At 44.1% G+C, this 22,809-nt stretch overlaps 2 protein-coding genes across 4 annotated transcripts in view; one reads left to right on the top strand and one right to left on the bottom strand.

Annotated features, from left to right (window-relative positions):
• Window positions 1-7,036, bottom strand: part of raph1a (Ras association (RalGDS/AF-6) and pleckstrin homology domains 1a) — an 88,357-nt gene extending 81,321 nt beyond the window's left edge. Inside the window, 1 exon segment of the mRNA XM_064329472.1 lies at window positions 6,711-7,036. The gene's annotated coding sequence lies outside the window, so the exon portion shown is untranslated.
• si:dkey-1h24.6 (uncharacterized) lies at window positions 86-22,809 on the top strand. Of its 3 annotated transcripts, none has more exons than XM_064329470.1 (5): window positions 86-239; window positions 14,389-14,487; window positions 17,961-18,269; window positions 20,127-20,245; window positions 21,409-22,809. In XM_064329470.1, exons 2-5 carry the CDS (start codon window positions 14,412-14,414, stop codon window positions 21,517-21,519), a joined length of 615 nt encoding a protein of 204 aa, XP_064185540.1. In that variant the 5' UTR covers window positions 86-239; window positions 14,389-14,411; the 3' UTR covers window positions 21,520-22,809. The 3 variants fall into 3 exon arrangements, with proteins under 3 accessions (XP_064185540.1, XP_064185538.1, XP_064185537.1); XM_064329468.1 differs by lacking the exon at window positions 86-239 and adding an exon at window positions 13,432-13,706; XM_064329467.1 differs by lacking the exon at window positions 86-239 and having other exon boundaries at window positions 13,897-14,487.

Raw genomic sequence — 22,809 nt, 5'->3', positions numbered from 1 at the left:
GACAGTCACCTGACCCATCCAGCTTCACCCTTTGGCGCTTCGACGCTTGGCACACAGGTAATTTTTACGCTGCTTTCCACATCAGTCACGGCTACAGAGCCCTTATAACTCGGCACCTAAACAACACCCGAATAACACCCAACTCAACCGCGATCCTGGGGCTCTACCGGGCCTTCAGAACTTTGGAAGTTTTCACCTTAAAAATCAGCAACCGATCCAGACCCAAGAAACCAGGTGCGGTGAGTAAATCTATTGATTAACGCGGTTTATTGCAGAGCAGCGACCAAACCCAGCAGACCCCGTCCATTTCCCGGACCAGGGGTTTGAGTTCCACTTCCGTGATCCTTTCGTAAATAATTTACGCCAGACAATATGTGCCCTCGACCCTCATTTTTTTTTTTTTAGAAATACGCACTGAGAAATTCACTGCTGGAGATTCAGCAAACATTACGGAGAACGGTTTCGGCTCTCCTCTCGTTAATGAATAGCCACATGCGCGGCGCTACACTCATCGCCGCCCCGTCACGCCTCTTTACTTCGGGAGTGTCTCTCAAGAGTCACGTGACCTCGCCGCCAGTCACTGCTGGCACGCGGAGCTCTGCTGGCAGCCGTCTGCCCAAAGGCTAACGCGGTACCGCTGAGGACAGGGGTGCTGAAAGAGCCCCCTGGCAGCTTCGCTGGTATTGAGTCACTACTCCCATAAGCCGCTTAGCCGAAGCTCCTCCACCATTGAGTATGCGCAGTCTCTTATAAAAAAATTTTAAAAAATTTAAAAAACACAGGGCTGTGCCACACTGTCGCATATTCCGTCCGGGCAAGGGGCGGCACAATTCAGCGCGTGATAACAGGGCACTGTAAACTCTCCCTCTCAGTCTCTCAAAATAAAATAAAAAATAAAAAGATTAAAAGATCTGGAAAGATTAAACATAGGGACGAGGAACAAATGCAGTTTCTAATGCAGCTTCTCATTTATTATAATTGCCCATGTATGCATTCATTACAGTGTTGAGGACAATGGGAGTCATTTTTTTTAAAAGGGGGGGGGGGGGAGGGGGGGGGGAAGTACAGATCCATGTCTGGCAGTTTATCATCTTTTGGTGGCGTCTGTCTCGCGAGCCATCCTCCCAGATTCTCAGGGGCCTGGGGCGGACGCGTTTGTGTGGGAGGTCGCCGCGGCCGCCTCTATTTCAGTCCCGGGGGGAGGGGGGGGGCGGGGGGGGTCTGGCCGAGCATGTGCGCCATGTGCACCCGCCGCAGCTGCCAGGAAAGGTCAGCCAGACACAACAAGAGCGGAACTCCATTAACCCTTTGAAGAGTTGGCTATTTCGGAATGTTCCTTTCAAAATTCTTCCAAGTCGGTGTTCTAGAACTCCAACTCCACTGCTTTCAAGAATCACCAGCGGTGATTGTTACACCAGCATTAGAATGTTCACTGAAGAACATTCTTCATCGCATATTTGTGATCGGTTACCTCAAAGGGTTAATGACGGAGGCTCAAGTGTCCCTTTTCGGAACCCTGGCCAATCAGAGCCCGGCATTGGGGGAGGGACTGCCTCATCATTGGACACCCCTCCGCCTCTCCTCACCCCAGGACCCGCCGGAGTGGGGGTCCAGCGCGACAATGACCCAGGCTCTGATTTCAACCTCACGCTGTTTTTAAGAGCGCCAGATGAGGACCGGTGAGGGTTCTCTTTGATGGGGGACGTGCCCCGGAGCGAAAAAGCTCACACAAAAACAAGACCGCTCATCTATCCGCAGCTGAGAGGGAAAACACCAACTGGAGATCACCCAGGCTGGAGGCAGCTCTCCACAGGACACAGCACTGAAAACAGCCTCATTCCACACAGTCTGGATATAGGCTAGCAGGACTCACCCAGCGAAACACTGATCTCCTGCTAAAAACTGTGTCCCTCCACTGCTATTCTCCCTTTTGGCTGTGAGCATCAGTCAGGGCTAATTACAGTCAACTGCGTACACATTTTTATAGCAGGCTTACATCACTGACGAAACTGACTGCAAGATAACCGGTCAGACGAAAGGATATAGGTTTATACCAGTTACAAAACAGGAAGGAAATCATACGCCAAAACAAAAACAAATGCGGGAACTGGATCAGGAAGCATGAACCAGTAACATTTGCCTGTGGACCATGCAAGGCCAAATTTGAAACACTGATCTGTGTAACAGAATTGCCAGAGCACAAATAATAAGCTAGCCTGAGCTAATGGGAAAAACAAGACCAGCGTAACTGTGCTGTAGTTCAGTACCACAGCAGGATGAAGCGTGGACCCCATTACTTGGAATGGCCTCTCACTGTACTTACACACCATAAAAAAAACAGCAGATACGCATTCTCTGCTCACACACACACACACACACATACACACTCATGTGTGACTGGCCTTGTGAGGACCAGTGCAAAAAGCTCAACATCCAACACCTCCTCTTAATTACATTATTCCTGTGGACAGGGTTGAGAGGCTCCAATACACATCCACCCATCTCTGCAGTCTGGAGATCAGCGCTCGGCGTCCACCTCCAGAGACCCAGTCCCTCATTAGTAGCTCCTTTCCACACTTCACCATTTTACTCTGAAACAACTGCAAAGACTAAAAAACAGCCACACATCGGTAGCCATTTTAACAGATTATTTTTGAGACCAGATTTTCGCAAAAAAAAAAAAAAAAATTTGTTTCTCCTCAGATGTCCTTACTGGCCAAAAAATCCTTAAAGACAAAAAGGCAAAGACATGTGTCTGACAGACACCAAGGAGACTGATGACAGGGCGCTTCAGCCGCACTCAACCCAGAAATCAACCAACCGTAACTGTCAGAGCTGCCCAAAAAAACTACAGCTAAACAGTTTTCTTCTTACTTTCAAAAAATTTCCTATGATTGCAGAGGACGTTCAACACAAACGCATCTGCACTGCGAAAAAAACGCAACTGATCTCTTTTGCCCCCAGAGTCAAAAGGAATTTCCTGAAGGAAAAGCAATCTTGCCTTTCCCCCGGACCTGGCAACTGCCCCAGGAGAGAGAGGGAGAGAGAGAGGAAAACAGAGATGGAGGGAACCAGACTGAGAAACAAACAGTTTTACTATACTTTTACTATTTCCTCATATGTACACGTGGGTATTTCTCTACCTGTGTGTACATGTCAATGTCTGTCAAGCATTTTGTGCTGACTCGGTCAGAAAAAGTGCTATATAAATCTGAATGACTTGACTTGAACAGTTGAAAGACGGTGCCGAGAGAAGATGACACTATTTTACCCCGCCTCCTCGCCCATGGCACAACCACTCTCAGTAAGCAACACCAGGCTGGCTTCAGACACACTGACACAGCATTCTGGGAGAAGTGGGCGAAAAGGTTGCTGATGCAGATCTTGAAAGTCCAAGAAGTTCCTTTTCGATGGAAAAAATATACAAAAGTGCATTCCGGCTGTTGGACCGTGTTCTTGTGCTGACGGACGCGCAGAAAGTCGCCGCTTCCATTTCCCCTTTTTTCGAAACGGGGGAAGAGTGACACGCGAAGTCGATGTCGCCACATCACACGTTGCCCTACACTGGCGATGACATGGAGCCCGGACGTTTCCGCAACGGTCCAGTCGAGGCGGCTTCCTAAACGTTCTATTAATGATTTTAACTTCCCGAAAGTAATTTCACAACACTGTCACTGGAAATAGCTGCCCCCCCCCCCCAACCCAACCACAAAGGAAAAAAAATTGCCCCAGTTGGAGCCCTGATGCATGCCACAAAAGTGCCAGGGGGTGGGGTGGGGGGGGGGACAGAGAGTTTTTATTGAAACGTTTTCTTACAGTAAGCAGCCCTCAACCATACGTAGCATTAGCCCAGTGTGCAAAGGCCCCCACCCCGCTGCCCCCCCCCCCTTCCCCAGCATCTGTGCCCACCAATTACCGGGGAAACTTTCACCAAAGCCTTAATGAGTCGCAGTCCCGCAAGTGTAAATACTGCACATCAAGCACATATTTGCTCTCAAACCTAAGAGGATTGTCGGAGCCATATGGTGCCCAGACAGTTGTCCTGCTTTTTCCGTCTCCTAGTCCGATGACTTTTTTTTTCCCCCAGGCAGCTTGCAAACAAAAAAAAAGTCTGTCTAATTAATGTAGATAAGGAATGGGAGACTAAAGAAAAATAGCGTCTTCTCAACTAGTCATGGTGAGCCCCCAACGAGCGAGTGATGCAGTGAACGAATTCTCGACTCCTGGGCTGAACGCTCTTGACAGTGGGACAAACTGACATGATTTTCACTCAAAAGACCATAAACAAAGCTGTCCGCCCTGGAAGCACAAGCACTGAGTTCTCGTCATAATCCGAGGACAAGACTTCAGATCCTCTAATTTATTAGTCTACTTTTTCCCCACCCCTAAGCTATAACTTCAAGGTGTCAAAAATCTCCAATTGGTTTGGACTGAGCATATTTTGATTTACTGATTTTTTTTTTTTTCAGCTGTGGATGCAAGCATTAGAGAAATACGAAAATGGAAAGTGGCAGTAAAATTCTTACGTCTCCCTGCTACCGTGGCAAGCTCAGTGCTCTTTTTTAATTCCTAAGAACACGAAAGAAAATCAGCAAACTCTGTCGCAGGTATTCAGGCATGTTCACACAGGTGCAAGTCTGGCAATTGTTTTCAACAGCTGGGTGTAATACGCCGGGAAACACTGTATGCGTACACGGTTTCATTTTGCGCAGTTGTAATAGCACGCGTGCGGGGTCATACACTCGCCTGAACATAATTTAAAACGTCCACGTGAATAAAGTCTACAGACACACAGCACATTAAAACACGGGGTGGATGCTGAAGAGACGGCTATAACTACAAAAGTTCACAAAATAGACTAAAACACTCAATTGATATCTATGCAATTAACCCCCATTTTAAAGTACCAGCATTTAACATTGACTCAGCATAAGATACATTAATGAAACGGTAAGGAAAATATTTGCTCAATGTTGTTTCTTTGTATTAGCTCCCCCCCGATACACCGGCGATATTAACAAAAACAAATGCATGGTCTACAACAGTGTGGCAACTCGAATTTTGTTTACTTTTTAGAAAACAGCTACTCAAACATGTATTGTTTCTTGGAGTGCATCATTGCAATGGTCACTCGGAGCAGTTCGTTCGCCAAACAATAAGGAATTGTTACTTTTTTAATAAGTGCTGAAGTAGGTTGCGAAACTGAACGACCATAATGGACAAAAACCTTGACGTCACAAATTTCCCAGTGGCTTCTGTGATTATGGCCATACTGTTGTCGTTTTCAAAAATATCTTTCCTGGCAGCTGCATCTAAGCCGCCTATGCTACATGCTGGTGGAGCAAGGACACAACTTCTCCGTAGACTAATGCACTTTAACGCGGATCGTGTTGCGGAGGACCTATGGGTTGGCATGCATCATGGTGATGAGCTTTCTAATTAGCCAACTGTAGATGAGCCGAACACCAAGCGCATTGTCCAGGCACAGTAACTCCTCTTGTCCATGAAAATGAATCAGGTTAAAATGCTGTTCCTCAGTGGATTATCCAGACAAGTCAACGCTGGCTTGCAAAAGTGCATTGTAGGTATTGTGATCCCTTTAAGTAACGTGTTATTTTTGTGCGGATTCCTTGTCGAAAATCCGGTGTCCGCCTAATTTTAACACTGGATCCAGTGTGGAAAAAGACCCAGCGCCATCGCTACGTCACAATACAACGGGAATAAAAACAGAAAAGTGTTAGATGCGGATTACATAAAGTAAAACTCGCTGCTAAGATGTAGGCGTAGTATAAGGAAAACCATAAAATTTGAATAAATTATAACAAAACCCATCTTTTACGCGGTTCTCGACGAAAGACTTGCCATTATTGTTTTGCGACACATGCCCGGTGCCGCCGGGCTAATATTTAGCAAGGCTAAATAGGGTGGAGACCTAGTAGCGTACCGTTGTTCATGTTTTTGTACGATGACCTAAAGATATGATGCTATAAACGTTATTCACGATTCCCACAGTGCACTGATGTTGTTTGCATTATATTATTTTGAGGATTTAAGTAAGCGTACACATACAAAAGATTAGAACGCAAGAGTATGAACACGCCCATACTTTCCGAATGAGCTATCACAGATAGCGTAGCCTACTGTAGCCAACTGAACTACGTACCAACAGTGGATGAAAACTGGACAATTAGGTCTATAGAAACATAGCGATGAAAATACTTCGGTTTTGTATTGAATTTTACCCCCCGGTGACTCTATACAGGCCGGGAAAAATCCGCGGCTTTTTCCTGCGCTGATCCCACCAGCACAAACCCTCACATGCTATGAAAAGGATACTGAGAACCGCACGGCAATACCCCACTGTGCATTTCAGGATCTTACAAGCTCGCCAACTATTTTAAATACTGACCACCGTTAAGACGCACATCTTGCATCCAAGCACCGTTTAATGTCCTCAAAGACAGAATTCTACAGCTCAATGGAAGCACACATTTTGTTACCGTTTTAGAATAAAGAAGCACTATTCCTCTCCCCATTCAGTCTCGCCTTGTTCTCCAAGATTTTCTTCTCCGCGAAGATTGCGAGGAACCCATCCAGACCCAATCAATAATGGCCCTATTGCAGTTCATTTCGCATTTTCCAACTACACTGCTACTCACTACCCAATAAACAACTCCACAAAGAAAGGCGGCGTTTTATATTTTACTTACTGTAAGAAAATCCTTGAGTTCTCGATTTTTGCTTTAGGAATGCGTCCCACTTTTGTTTCCTAGAGAAAACACAGCAGTGTTTTCAAAATGTTTACGCCAAATCCAGTTGTCCCGACGGCCGGGAATTCGTCTAGGATATACTTGTTAATCTTGAACGGGAACCGTTTTCACGCCTTGTGCGGACTTATTTCGCTTGGTAACTCTATTTGCAGAGTGACACATTGATTCACGTTCCCAGCTCCATACTCTGAGTCAGACTGGGAGTGGGGATTGGAGTGCGCTCTACGCGTCTTGTTTCCTGTCCTGCCCAGAAATCAGCCTCGACTAATCAACTTCGCCAGCCGAATAAAATGACGGCGCTGACTGTCCCTGCTGGCGGGGGGAATGATTGGGATAACTCTCAAATCTGCTGAGCAAAGGCACTAACCTATACAGTTCCATATAATAAGAGAAAAACCATTAGGATCCGAATGGATTTTTCTCGTCCCTATTTTCTTTTTCTGTCAATTTATTTTCGGGTAGGCAGCGTCCGTCTCTCTCGACCCTTTTTTAAAATTATATTTGTTTGTATGATGTTATGTAGGCTAATGTTGGATTTGATCTATTACTTTACATCATACATTTTTGCTTTTACTAAATGAAGCCAAAAACGGCACGTCGTCCCATTGAAACGAGTCAACGCGCGTGGAGCTCACCTCACAAACACGCAATTATGCATGTGGACAATAAAGCTGTAATTTCGACATGTAACCATAGAAATCAACGTAAGCATATGTTTTTGAACTAAACTATGTGTGCGACCCAAACTGATACGTCACATTAATGATTAAAGTGTCTCAACTATATCATAAGTGAGACAAGGTTTTCATAAAGACTTTCCCAAACTTCCTTACTTAGATAATGTCACACCAGAGTGTTAGACGGTCTTGGGATAGTCTAGTGTGCAGGGGGAGATGAAATATGATAATAGCGCAGAGACAAGGGGGGTGGGAATGCGGGTGCTATTGTGGTTGTACTGTAGGGCCCCAAACCAACCATATCATATATGTCATTAGTAATGAAACACCATAAGCCAGGGGCACAGCAACCCCTTTGATGTTAATTACCTGTACATTTACCTTTCAATCGAGCAATCCATCTTTATTTTATACAGTACCATCTACAAACAAGCTGCCACATTGTGATTCAGAATGGACATATTCACAAGCTGGGAAAAAATAATTTAAAAAATCAATTTGTGGCAGTGTGGGAAAAACCTGTGAATTATTTCCCAGTTACTTGGGAGGTCATCAATCTAAACTGATGGAAAAGGGAGACTGTTCATTCGAAACACAAACTTGACAATAGGCTAGTATCTAGGTGTGTGTGTGTGTGTGTGTGTGTGTGTGTGCGTTTGTGTTAACAGCTCTATATATGGGCCAGGTAGGTCTCCGTCCATTCATGAACTGTGTGTGTCTACCCATGTGTATAGACATCCAAATTTCTTGGAGTAGCCAAAGTAGCCATTCCTACTCCCCTATCTTGTTACACCTTAAACCAGACCCAATTAAGCCATTGTGATTTTGAATTATGAATGCAGTTTATATATAATGTGCAACTAACTGTGTATCTACTACATGTGTGTTTTATCTATGTGTAAAAGAAAGGTACTTTATATATTACCTAAAGCATAAAAGCGCTGCACGCTGCTCATTTGCTTTTTAAATTCAAACTGTCAAATTTCAGACTTCTAACAGATTTCTATCCTTCAAACTTTTCTGTCTTTTCTCCCAGATCCCAAAACGTCCACCATTGTACACGGCACGTACTGAATCTGGCAGATTCTGCAGTTTTAATATAGCAAGCTAATGCTGCCATCTCAAAATTCACATGGTCCTGTAGCCACAATTCCTAGAGTAAAAAAAAAAGGACACAGGGGCATCTGGGTGGTTCATCTTGTTATGGTATTGTTCTTGTGTGGATGGGCCCCGCCCTTGGCATCGTATCCAGACCCTGCCAGTGTTGACTGGCATAATTATCTACAGCGGTGTTTCTTAAACCATGGGTCGGGACCCGAAATGGGTCTGGGGAGTGTGTGTGAGGAGGGCCCAGGAGTCTGTAGTTCACCAGACCAGACTATGCTAATACTGTATGTGTATTTGATATGCCACTGAAAAGTACTATATTTTGGGTAGAGTTGGGTCCCGAAATTTTAAAAGTATTTCTAATTTACGTAGTGTTTCTAAAAAAAAGTTTAAGAACCAGTGGGCAACAGTGTCGCCCCAGGGAGGGATGGATTTCAGTCTGTGGGACACCTGGGTCCTCATCACCCAGTCAGACAGGTGTCCACATTCTGCCTGTTTCATTTCTTCTAGGTTTCCTCCAGCTGAGCTGAGCCAACTCTTTTGTGTGCGCTTTATGCAGGCAGAATGTGGGGCACCCAGCTGACTGACTGAAATTGCAACGAGGACCCCGTTTGTGTGTTCACATGTTTGTAGCCTGCTATCCTTGATATGCACAGTGGGGTGTGCATGCATGTGTGTGCGTTCGCATGTGTGTGTCTGTGTGTGAAAGATTTGTTTTTTTTCCAGAGCATTCAGTTTGTGTAGATGAAGCTTTTTTTGATTCATAATTAATAAAGTATCCACAGGCTCACTCAGCAGTAAGCTATAATATGGACGGGAAAATATAAATCAAATTTTCTTTTAAAAGTTTATCCCTGATAAGTGGACACTGGTCTAGATCTTCTTAAGACCTCATTACACACAGTAATCTCTCATTAATCAAAGTCTCACAAGCTGGGGCTGTTGAGCATAAGCAGATGCCACATGTTTCAGCATTCTCAACATCATGAAAATGAGCAGGCATTAAACAGAACTAAACTATATAGAGAGGGAGGGATTATGGAAATCTACTCACCACCTAATTTGCCCCCCAGTGGCTGAAACTGGTAGTGCATGTTCCTTCACACCCGCCTCCCCTCAACCCAAAGTCTACTTACACAAAGACACGTGCACACGTACAGGTACACACACACACACACACAAACGTTTCAGTATATGTTATAAAACAAGTAAAGTTACTCTCAGAAACAAATGCTTCAGTATATATAATTTAGCACTTATTTACTACACAAATACAACAATTTAAAAAAGATAAGAGCACTTGGCCCCCCTGGTTTAGCAAACAAATCAGATTTGGTATAGAGATTTGCTATAGGGTCAGATTTGTAAAGCATCCAGAATTTTACTAATTATCTTGTAATTAAAGTAAGAAACTGTCAGCGAAAACCATGTGGTTTGCTTGGGCAAACAAAAGTGTATCATACAGTCATCGACCTGAATCTACTGTATCTTATTTATTTTGTATTTTTCTGAAGTATCTGCAAGTTCTTGCATATAGCCACCAGTACTTTTGTCATTTTACAAGAAAATGTGTTAAATAAGCAAAATAATCGTACACATTCGCCTTTTTATAAATATAACCTGATCATAGATTGTTTTCATGGCTGAATGTGTGTACGTTAGCATTGTGCTACCGGGGGGAGCTGCGTTCAGCTTTACAATGTGGTTTCTGTAAGGGGGATGCGGGGGCGGCAGGAGGGGGGTGGGGGGTGGGGGGGCACACCACACAGTGGTCTGAAACCACACCTAATTTTAGCAAAATTCAATCTGAGATTTCTTTCCCTTTCTGTGAAGTTTTTCTTTGACATTGTGACATCAGAAATCAAACTCACTGACGCGTCTGATGTTTTGATGAAGGTATTACAAAACAAAAATGCGATAACCTGGAATTTTTTAATTCTCAGAGAGTATTAATTTCCATTTTGTGCAATTAAAAAAAACAAAAAAACACTAAAAACATTTTTTTCTGCATCAGCACTAATGTTACATCGTGAGACTCCGTGTCATCACGTGAAGTTAAAAGTTGTTTCTGGTGTTACATGAATTTGGATTTGAGATTTAAATTCCACAGCAAGTGAGATTTAGTAAATCCACAAGTTAACACAGAGGAGTACACAATATATACACACACTCACCGGCCACTTCATTAGGTGACGGGAGTGGCACCCGGTGAGGTCTTCTGCTGCTGCAGCCCATCTGCTTCAAGGTTTGACGTGGCGTGCGTTCAGAGATGCTCTTCGGCATGCCTTGGTTGTAACGCGTGGTTATTTGAGTTACTGTTGCCTTTCGATCGGCGCAAACCAGTCTGGCCATTCTCGTCTGATCTCTGCCATCAACAAGGCATTTTCGCCCAGAGAACTGCCACTCACTGGATATTTTCTCTTTTTCGGACCATTCTATGTAAACCCTAGAGATGGTTGTGCGTGAAAATCCCAGTAGATCAGCAGTTTCTGAAATATTCAAACCAGCCGGTCTGGCACCCACAACCATGCCACGTTCAAAGTCACTTAAATTACCTTTCTTCCCCATTCTGATGCTTGGTTTGAACTTCAGCAGATCGTTTTGACCATGTCTACATGCCAAAATGCATTTAGTTGCTGCCACGTGATTGGCTGATTAGATATTTGCATTAACGGGTGCAGTTTGCAGTTGAACAGGTGGACCTAATGAAGTGGCCGGTGAGTGTACATATATAAATCCTTACCTATTTCATTATTATTATGTGTTATGAGGAACCTACGAGGACTACTGAAACAAAATGCAGAGAGGGCCCAACCTTACATTCAGCAAACAACAGAAGTGTGAAAAAACAGGAAATGATGTTGGCCTACTTTTTTTGCAGCAACAAGAACTGTGAGTTCCAATTTTCTCTAACTCTCACTCGCTCTCTGGAAATTAAAAGCGATCGCAGCCGGTGCGGTAGGTCCGTTGGCGTTATGGAGCAAACGGTCCCTTTCAGAATCCGAAGCACCGGGAACAGGCACGCAGGAGACAGGATGCAGATTCTGTATGCTTTCAACTTGGTCGTCGCGACAACAGCCATGTCACCTCACTGATGACAGTCCTCTGTCACAGACTGTGACACCTCTGTCACTTCCACAACCCTGTCTCACCTCTCCTTCCTGCAGCTCTGTCATAATGTCTGTAATAATAATAGTAATAATAATAATAATAATCATGTTTTACATACCATGGCCCCGGGATAGATTGGCAGCCTGTCCAGGGTGTATTCTAGCCTCTCGCCCCTTGCCCAATGCATGCTGGGATAGGCTCCAGCACCCCCAGCAACCCTGACCAGGATAAGCAGGTATAGTTAATGGATGGATGGATGGATGGATATACGTACCATGGTCTCAAAGCTGACCATGGTGAAGGGGGAACCTCGCCACCTCCACTCTTACCCCGAAGCTTGGGTACAGAGAGAGGAAATCATCTAAACTGGGCATTGTGAGGAGGCCAGGTTTAGAAAGCCCAATTGTTCGTTTTTTTTTTTTCTTTCTTTCACCGGGAGACCCCTTACTCTTGGCATTAAATGCCAGGAGAACAGGACCCATCCACATCCATTCTGAGATTATTCATGACCTCAATGGGTCACAACGTCAGTTTAAAGACTCACCTGAAAGACAGCAGTTAAATCAATCAGGTCGTTGGAATGTGCTTGGTTCACAGCTAATGATGCCCCCTATTGGCCCACCAACACCAATTCTAGTTGTGCCTCTATTTTATTCTGAGATCACCCAGGCAAGTACTAACCAAGCCCACACCTACTTGAATTCAATCATTGGGTAAGAGCTGGGTATGTGTGAGGAGAAGGGGGGAGGGGTGGCTGCTGTTATCATTTAGAAGATGAAGAAATGCTCTCTTGTTTGATGTCACAACAAGCTTTGAAACTCCTTCAAGCTGACAGTTGCCAAATGCACTTTTTTTTTCTTCTTCTTCTCATTGTGTCTGTGTTTTATTTCCGTTCGCGTCTTCTGCAACACCCACGGTTTCTAGGAAAAAAAATAAGTGAATCAAAAACAGGAGGCTGCTTCAGAGAGAACGATTCTCCATTTGCCTCTCAGTTAGGGTTAGGGTAGAGAGAAGGGGAGAGAGATTAAATGAAAGAGAGTAAAAACAAGTCGGAAGAAGCCAGAGAACGCAAAATTTGTGAATTTCACAATAAAAGTGCAATCAGGTTGGCGCACTGTTTCAGTGGCCATAGAAATCGATGCGTTGGTTATTTACTGTTATTTAACTGCTCCTGTTGAATTACCAGTTTTAAAAGCGCATATTTAAAGAGGTGTGAGGCTCAGTTCGCAGGGCAAACTGGCTCACCCCTAAGATGCCCTATGACCTATGCTAATGCCAGTCTACACTATGGCAGGCAGAGATATGGGGACATGGCCCAGTTCACACTGTCACCCACGGAGGGTCACCCAGAGATAGGGAGGAGTGGAAAATGAGCAATCCCACAACCCAGCTGGGCTGTCAGCGAACAAACGAGCACGAGAAACAGGAGGACCTGAAACAGTACTGTTAAACCGCAGTGCTGCTTTCACCGGTGACCCTCCTGCCATTTCCTGTAACTTCCTGTTGCTCAGCTCTCACAATGTCTCTCCTGCCAAACCCAGCAGTACGTCTCGCGAACGGGCACTGGATCCTGGATGAAGGCACTCTTGGCGCACCACGCCAACCAGGCCCACGTCGTTTAGGTTATAAAATAAGATCAGATGACGCCCTCCCTCCACACCCCCACCCCCCCCCCCCCTCCCCGGTCATTCTTCGTACCACTGAAATGTCGATCTAGCTGTTTTGATGAAAACATCACCCGTGACAGTGAGACGACGGGGATGGAAAGACTGATGAATTCTTTCAGATCGTCAGGCGTGACTCACACCGGGGGCCACCGTCAGCCCCGGCGTTGAACATTTACATACGCTGGAGGTACCAGGGGCACATGTGCGTGGCACATGCGAACGTGAGCGCAGACCTTGCACTGAAAGAGGTCCGACCCCAGACTAGGCTAGCTGAGGCGGCTTACCGTTAGCGCAGGATAAACTGAGGAAAGGAAGCACTAGCACTGCCTGATCAAGTTCAAGTAGGACTTCTGCAGCTCCACTCAAAGACAACAGTAAGCGGTTGGCATTGCGTTTTTTTTTTTGGGGAGGGGGGGGGGGGAGATGGTGCTGAAAGGTGGGGGGGGGGGGGGGGGAAGGGGGCTTGTGGGTTTTGTGGAGGCCCATTCATAACCTTCAGGGGCTTTACGCAGCAGGGGGGCTGCGCTGTCTTCACCATGACTGTGTCCTCGTAGCATAACACAGACACTGTGGTTGTGGCTGGTGCGCTGCCCTCTCCACACATTTGAGACCCACCTTGAGGTTGGGGCACTTGCCCTGCGACCTGTTTCTTCTTCTGCTGGGTGGCACACGCGTGCACGTGTGAGTGTGTGAGAGTGTGTACGCTTCTCTGTTCGGGTGCCATGTATTCATGTGTTTGCGCATGATTTTGTGTGTGTGTGTGTGTGTGTGTATGTGTGTGTGTGCGTGCGCATGTCTTGGCTTACAAGTTTCCCGTGTTCCCCTTATTAAATTTTTTTGGGAACAGAGAAATCGTTTGGGGCGGGAATTCCCAGGGACCTGTTTCCTGGAGTTAAAAAAAAAAAAAAAAAAAACCCAAGTTCCGCGCAGTTCCCCTTGAGTTCCATTGTTAGCGTTAGCGCCGAGAGCATGTGGCAGGTCGCGTTTCCTCCCGTCAGCAGGGCTTAAGAAGAAACCTGGCCGGGGTTTGGTCTTCCTTTTTTTTTTTTACTTCAGAGCCGCGGCGGAGAGCCCGAATAATGAACGTCATTTGGATCACGGCGACCCTCCTGTCGCGCGGTCTGCTGGCCGTCGCCGAAACGGAAAAATGTCCAGGTGAGCAAAACACTCAAAACGTTCGTCTCTCCGTTCGGCTGGTAAATGACACGTTTGTGGGCTGCTGTTGCCACAGCGCTAAGGCTGTGATATAAACAATCTGAGCTGAACTAGCATCGGACGGATGCTTCACAAATGTCCAACACACTACACTTGAGATCAAATTTATGTCAACTGCCTAGCTGTCCAAAGAGTTGCTTGTTCCAACATGTGATTTGTTAGGACACGTCAAATAAGTATACTGTACAGTAGGGCACTGCCGTGGTTCCCTTGAGCAAGGTACTTAACCTGCATTGCTTCAGCATATATCCAGCTGAAAAATGTATGCAATGTAAGATTCTATTTAAACTTGTGTAAGTCACTCTGGATAAGAGCTAAATGCCTGTAATGTAATGTAAAGAAGACGACGACGAAGGGATTCAAGAAGCTGTCGCACGGTACCCTCTCTCAGTTCAGCTTCTTGTCCCTGGCTTCCTACCAAGCCACGAATTCGGTTTCTGTGCAAGCTAATTTGTTCCAACGGCAGAATCCTGAAGCGGAAAACATCTGCAGGCCTGGCTTGAGTCTAAGCTTTTATGGACTCCATTACTGGTCCAAAATGTGATGAAGGGGTCTAATTTTATTTACTTATTTTACTCAATTAATTAAATGGGTAATTCATGATTTAAGAATGAAATAAGCTCTCCGGGTGAGATTGACAAATGATGTTAGACAATGTGACCTCACAGTATTTTCATGTGGCAGTTATGACTGATTTTGTTTATCGTTCAGTATGAAATTCTTTTCTGGGGGGAGGGGGGGTAGTGATCAACAGTGATCACTACACCTAATTAATAATTTAACCTGCAAAACACACATACGCACGTACACGCAAACATAGAAACATACATACAGAGATACAACTGTGAACTCAGCAGTGACAGAAATTAATGAGAAATGCCTCACAAGAAAAGACAAAACTACTACCTTATGAATGTTGTTTTTGTTAAGTAATGACAAACCACATTTTGTGGTTTCACTGTTAACCCTGTGTGACCACACTTCTTAGAATTAAAGTCATCAATGTAGGTGGGCTGGCTAAACATAATAAGAAAAGAGTAATAAAAAAAGAGTGCCGGTTCATGTAGTCCGTCTGATTCTGGTTTCAAAAAGTTCCAAATTAAATTTTTAAAAAAGTAATATAAAAAAATGTAAAAAAAAACAAATAGATATGAATACCTTCTGCTTTCGGTCTGACGGCTTCATAGCAAAATGCAGGATGGTCTTCATTTTGCTCTGCCAAAGAGAATGCCCAGGAACCCGGGCATTCGCTGACAACACTTCGCACAAGAGAGGTGGAGAGAGATACAGCAAAGACAACTGGCAACAGAATTATCGAAACCACATCCTTGAGTCTCTTCGACAGCGATCGTGCCGTAGCAACAACTCTGCATCGTAGAGATCTTACACCATCAACATTTCCCTCCGTGCCCTCCACTTTCCTCTAAACCAGTGGCTCCCAATCCTGTTCCTGGAGATCTACCGATCTGCGGGTTTTCATTTCAACCCTAATATTGCACACCTGACTCTACTAATTAGCAGCCCAAAAAGATCTCTTGCTATTAAACGAGGTGTGCTTTGTTAGGGTTGGAGTGAAGATCTACAGGATAGCAGATCTCCAGGAACAGGAGGATGGGAATATTGGGAGTAGGATTGTCTCTAAAGCAAATAAATCAATGAATGTAACTGATCCGCAAATAAAATGCAGCCGATCCGCAAATAAATGCAGCTGGTTCACATTTGTGCATCGTCTGTCACTCACATTTATTCGTGGATTTTTTGAGACAATCCAAGTAGCGCGATTTACAAAAAAAATCCACAAAGTTTTTTTCCACCCTCCCCACTTATTCTAGTCCAGCCAATCAGATTTGAATACGTAACTATGGACAGGGCTAGTGCCATTGTAGTCCTTAAGGCATGTCAGTGAACCACAGCTTGACAAACACGATGTAAAGCGTTGGCAACTACAACTACTTATATTTAACTAGTTAACTTGCTAATTAGCCCACTAATTGAATACAGTCCTTGCTGGAGTTATGTTCGACAATCAAGTAGCCTACCGAAAATAACATCTTGCTAACATACTTAGCCAGCAGTAGCTAGCTAGCTAACATCAGTGTTTGTCAATCTGTGGTTATAATGACACTAGCCCTGTCTATAGTTATGTTTTAAAATGTGTTTGTGCAGGGCCTAGGCTGCAATGAGCTAGCTAGCTAGTTTAGTTAAATACAAGAAGTTGTGTCGCAAGTCTTTACGGGCGGTCGTATTGACCACAAGTTACAGCATTCGGTCAGCACATCTCCAAATCTAATGGGACAGTACAAATATAAGATGATGTGGTTTCACTTTGGTTCAAGGTTTGAAGGCTTGATCAAAGAGATCTTCCCAACCGAGCGGTTGTCTTGGCGCCGCACAACACAATCCTGAAGTGCATACGCGCTGTGATTGGCCATTAGCAAAAGGATGTCTTAAAATGATTCTGATTGGCTGTATTAGACTCAGTGAAAAAAAACCTACCAATGGAGGCGATATCCATAGTCCATAATAGGACGGAGTGTAGCACAGTGGGTAAGGAACTGGGCTTGTAACCGAAAGGTTGTAGGTTCGATTCCCGGGTAAGGATACTGCCGTTGTACCCTTGAGCAAGGTACTTAACCGAAATTGCTTCAGTATATATCCAGCTGTATAAATGGATACAATGTAAAAATGCTATGTAAAAGTTGTGTAAGCCGCTCTGGATAAGAGCGTCTGCTAAATGCCTGTAATGCAATGTAATATCCAAGCGACAGGCGATACACAAACGTGAAGCAGGTGTATTTGTGTATTGACTTCATTTACTCTTATGGATCCACTGCATTTATTTGTCGATCAGCTTCATTTATTTGCAGATCAGTTACATTCATTACACTGAGCGCTTGTGTTGGTCAGCTCTCTCAAGAAAAACAGCCATTTTTGAACCTTGGTCTTTGCCATTTCCAATCTCAATGCCATTTTTTAACGGGAAAAAAAATCGGACTAGCTTCTCCAAGTTTCAGTCGTTCCAAAGTTCTAAAAATTCCCATTCAAGAATGGGAACAGCATTATGTCTGGCACTGCAGTAACTGCAAATAGCTAACTGAAGGTCTGAATCTTAAGCTATCTGCCCAGTGGTGAGTACATGTTGTTTGAAGGACAGAAGACATACACAGGGCTGTAGCGGTGGTCAAAGATCTGTGCTGCTACGCCTTGATGGAGAGTAGGCTGATGTTAGCGTTAAGGCTGATCAATTTCATCACCTGTCTTTTGAGGCTTTCGGCAAATGCAAACGTTTCACTTAAAACATAGTTTTTCTGATTAATCTATTTATTTTTGAGACTATAACACCCCCCCCCCCCCCCATATGGGAAAGACTGCTCGAAACTGCTTTCCTCATGGCAATATCCCTCTCCCATTAGACATGCCCATCCATCGCATCACCCCCGGGGCCAACGTGTCCGTGAGGTGTCCGAACACGATGGGGACAGAGGTGAAGTTCGAGCTGTGGAAGGACAAGTGTAAGGTCGGCTCCGTCACGAGGAAGCAGAACCAGACCGAGACGGAGGGCGCGGTGGACTTCCGGGACCAGGACCAGAACACGACCGCGCGATTCGTCCTCTCGCAGGTGGACCGGAACAGCACGGGAATCTTCGCCTGTAACGCCGAGAGGCTCTACCCTCCCCCTTACTTGAAGTCTTCAGGAGTAGAAAACATGGTCGTTGTTAACGGTAACCATAGCAATAACGCATATTCGTCATTACCCCCAAAGGCGTGCTAAACCCATCCACGCATAACTGCCGACGTGCGTTCTTGCTTCATTTTTGCAGTTGAAATGAGATTTCGGCACGATATGATGTAGGCGCTTTCGTATTCTGAGAAATGTCACAGGGGACGGGGAGGATGTGCACGCAGTGCTCTTTGTGAAACCCTGTCTCTGGCCTCAAAAATGACACAGTGCAAGTTCCCTTTCGCGCAAGTTCTCCTAGCTGGAGCAGCTTCCTTCCAACTGAAATCCACAAACAAGTATTCTTCCTTTGTTTTCAACGTTAATGAGAATCTATGAGAGCTGTACTCACTTGAACAAAGGCCAATGGTTTTTTTTCCATTTTTTAAAAAGCAGAAAAAGGTAGCATGTGATAAATGGAACATACTATATCATCCATTGCCACTTGTTACACAGAGTAGCCGAATGGTAAAACCTACTCATATGAACCGTTTCTTTTACATTTACATGCTGGAATAATTTAATTAATTAACTGGAAACAATGACAGTTGGGTCAACAAACATGCCTATGGATGTCTGTAGAGGCAATGCAATACATTTTTGGTCCGACTATATTATCCTGAGATCGCAACGTATTAGCTTAGCTATATTGTGGCCATCACGTAAAAAATGTTTTCACATGATGACCACTTATCTCGTAAGATCGCCTTCGCAAAAGTTGCTTCATCGAGATCACAAGATAACCAGTACCATCCGTGTGCACAGTGACTGTGAGTGACTGGGGATAGCAAATAGGTTGTGCTGCATTGCCGTACGATGTATGATTCCATTCAATTTTACTTTGACCAGGAATGGCTCAGGCTGAAATCACATTATGTTTATCAATAATAGAAGACTTCCAAATTACTGCCTGGAAGTTAGTCTCTGGTTTCCTAGTATAATCATTCCCTGGTCAAATTTAAATGCACACCGCCATCAACAGGTCGACCATCCCCAGTCCATCACATACAGTCAAGGAGCATTCAAATGGTAGAAGTAACCTGGCAATCACGACAAAACAATGTTTGTTTCATCAAGATCACGAGATAAGTTGTAAACTCAAGACGGCGGGACCAAAAATATCGCATGGCCTCTACGGACGTACCTAAACAAAGGATTCCATTAACAGTTATTTAAAAAGAAAACTATTTTTTCACCGTTGTGTTTGTTTGAATAGCCCTTTTGGTTAAACAATACATTTAAAATATTTTTTGGTGTTTCTTCTGTGTACATTATACACAACATTGACTGCATTTAAAAAATAGAGTAACTTGGGTTGGTGCATGTTCAGAGAGGTATAGAATTATACTACAAAACACCTGCGGTGGGAATGCATCCTTTGTCAACTTGTTTGTGCAACAAAGAATGCTCACATCTTGATCTGACCCAGTTACACCTTCTTTCACTTTTACCTCTGCGTCCCCATTGACACTGCAGTATAAGCCACGAGAGACTCCCCCTAGTCTCGAGGATCAGGATTAGCTTGTGTTCACGGCCTCTCTCCGCCACGCCGTTTGAATCTACAAGCGGGAAACAAAACCCAGACATTAACACAGAATAAAACACAGAGGTGAAAACAACTAAAAAAATACATTTTTGATTCTCTGTTTGCAGCCGAGACTCAAATAAATAAATAAATAAATAAATATGCTGCAGTTCTGCAGGGATGGGGTGTGGCCTGGGGTAGTGGGACCCAATGTAGCATTTTTTTTTCTTGGGGTCCAAGAGGAACCTCAAGTCTGTATTATTGAAGACCTTTCACCATACAGCGCCTTTGATTTACGCAGCAAACCTACTGACCAGTCTGACTTTAATTTCACAGAGCTGCCGCAGGTCAGGGCGTGCCCGCAGGAAAAACCCACCGAGGCGTGGATATGGGCGGCACTGGGTGTGACTGCAGCCTACAGTCTAATCATGACGGGCATCGCTGTGGGATTGTGGGTAAGTTCACCAGGAGTCTGCGTTCTGCGCCACAGTCTGATAGTCATGACAAGTAACTTCAATATAGGATGCATAATCTAAAGGGTATGTTTTAAGTTTGTTGTTTACAATAAAATGCGCATTTTGGCACGTGGCGAAACAGTTGTCAATTTACATTTACAGTTAAATGTAGTTTTGGAGTTAATGCAAGCGTGTGATCCTCTTTTAAAGTTGCATTGCTTTTTGCTTTTAACAGTACTTTTACTTTGTTCTCAATTCGCAATCCTCAATCATGAACAGAAAAACATCTGGGGTTAAGTCAACAGATAGAGCGGTTTCACTCCTAAAGACTACATTTGATCCCTCTTGAATTCTAACCTTTGTTAAATAAAAATGTTGCATATGTTGCTGTGCATTTGTAGTTTTTTGGTGTTCAAAGAAAAGTGTTTAAAGTACAAGAAACAAGCCTGTGACTTTCCCTTTACTATTGTTTTACTATTGCGGCAGTGTCTCCCAGTCATCTGGGGAGACTGAAAGATTAGCAAGACTGCACAAAAGCCTCTGCGGCCTGCCGCCACTTCCTCTCTCTGCACAATGCGTCAGCTGAGGCGTGCAGCTGCAGCGCTGCGGAACTATGCAGTTAGCACCGGGAGGATATTCCCCATGAGAACTCGCTAACGTGCGAGGAGACCGGGGTTACTCGGCCAGAGGAACCCGTCCCTTCCCGGGTGACGTCTCGGCCGACCGCTGTAGGCCGCGTCCTCGTAGGGCTCCTGGTGTAACTGCGCAGTCCATATTTATTCAGTATTAATCATATTTAACACGTCTTAATGAGCTCGTTGGGTTTGCACGTGTATCCATCTTCTAACTAGCTAAAGTTAGCTACCTAGCGTAATTCACAACTGCTTGCTAGGTTCGGTAGTCTTGTTAGCTACCTCTATAGTTCACTGTTAAGCGTCCATACATCAGGGCGACGGAACCGGAAATAGAGCGGAGAGGACTGGGCAGGGTGCGCAGTTACCTCGGCAACAGTTGCCAATAGCATGGTGATCTTCACCTGTCATCGCTTATGTAGGCTACATAACAAACGAAAATACTTTTTTTTTTTTTTTTTTTTAACATTCAGGCATAGAAATTTTCAGATTTTCCACCTCTTAACATTTGCGGTTGTGTTTGCTTTCCAGCACTACCTGAAGAACAAACAGAACATCCAGCATGACTATATGAACATGAAGCCCAAAGCGGTGAGGAAAAAGCAGGGAGTGCAACATCCTGTCAGGACAGGCAGGTACTGAGAGCATTGTGGGAAACGAGGACTCCACACCATGAGCAAATTCACCAATGAACTGTATAAGAATGGGAATCCACATACCGCACAAGAGCCATGGATATCTACACTGCACAGTGAATGTACAGGCAGTCTTTACTTCTGTGTTAACCTGACCAGTAATGCTGGCCATCGTACTTTTTTTTTTTTTTGATATCATGTTCAGTCCATTCTGATTTAAAAGAATTAAAAACAGCATTATAGGGATCGTTATCTTAGATTCCAATGAGGCAGGGTATAGTGCCTTTTTGTTATTTGTTTTGGAATTTGTTGTAGAACTGATCTACAATTTGAATATAAGAATTTTCAGAATTTATTATGCAAAAAATTAAATGAGCGACTGAAAGCTATTGCAATTAATTAGGTGATCTCCCAACTGGCTTCAACTTCACACGGGAAAGAGATATTATTAGATTTTGTATAAATAGGGTTGGTTAAATAGTTAAGCTCCCTAGAAATAGTTGGAATCTTTGATCATACTCTAGATTCTGTTAAAACAGCTGGCAAATTAAGCTAAACTCTACTACAAAGTTCTATGGACTGTGGCTGGTTTGGTCACCACAGTAAACAAAAAAAATGTGGAGACTAAAGAAAAAGTGAAAAATGGGAATGGGGATATGGAGAAACTGCAGGAGTTCCAGATCATATGGCTTTTGAAGAGACATTCGCATTGCTTTGGTGTAATTAGCCAGGCTGTGTGAGGTTGATTGCACTAATTCACACCATTTTATTACGGAACATTTGCCAAGAGATGCTCGCCAAAGATGCTTGCACGTTATTCAGTGCTCTCAGAAGCGACTGCATGAACATGCGCTTGGCGGTGCACAGATGAATTTGTTTTTCTGTTAACACCAAGCAGATTTTATGCAGTCAGTTCTGAGCGCACTGAATAATGTGCTAGAACTATAAATCGTCGAAACACAGGAATTCAACGGCTCAGTGAATTAATTACTTGTATTAGCAGAACAAAATATTTTGTTAGTATTTGCGTGACTGGTTTATTAACCATTAGTTAAATGATTCTCTGTTGTTAGTATTAATATTCAAATGATATTGTTCTCTACTTAGCAGTAGCAGTGTGTGTGTGTGCGTGCATGCATGTGTGTGTGTATGTGTGTGTGTGTGTGTGTGAGTGTAACAAAGTTTTTTTATATACAGTAAGTCCTTTCATCTAAAATGGATCTCAATATCAAATTTTACAATGTGAATATTTTTCCTGATATCAGACTATAAATTGATTAAAGAATTTTAAAATATA

This window comes from Anguilla rostrata, chromosome 3 (assembly GCF_018555375.3).
Source record: "Anguilla rostrata isolate EN2019 chromosome 3, ASM1855537v3, whole genome shotgun sequence".
NCBI classification, from domain to species: Eukaryota; Metazoa; Chordata; class Actinopteri; order Anguilliformes; family Anguillidae; genus Anguilla; species Anguilla rostrata.
The sequence above is the reverse complement of the archived record's forward strand: the minus strand, read 5'-3'. Positions and strand labels throughout refer to the sequence as shown.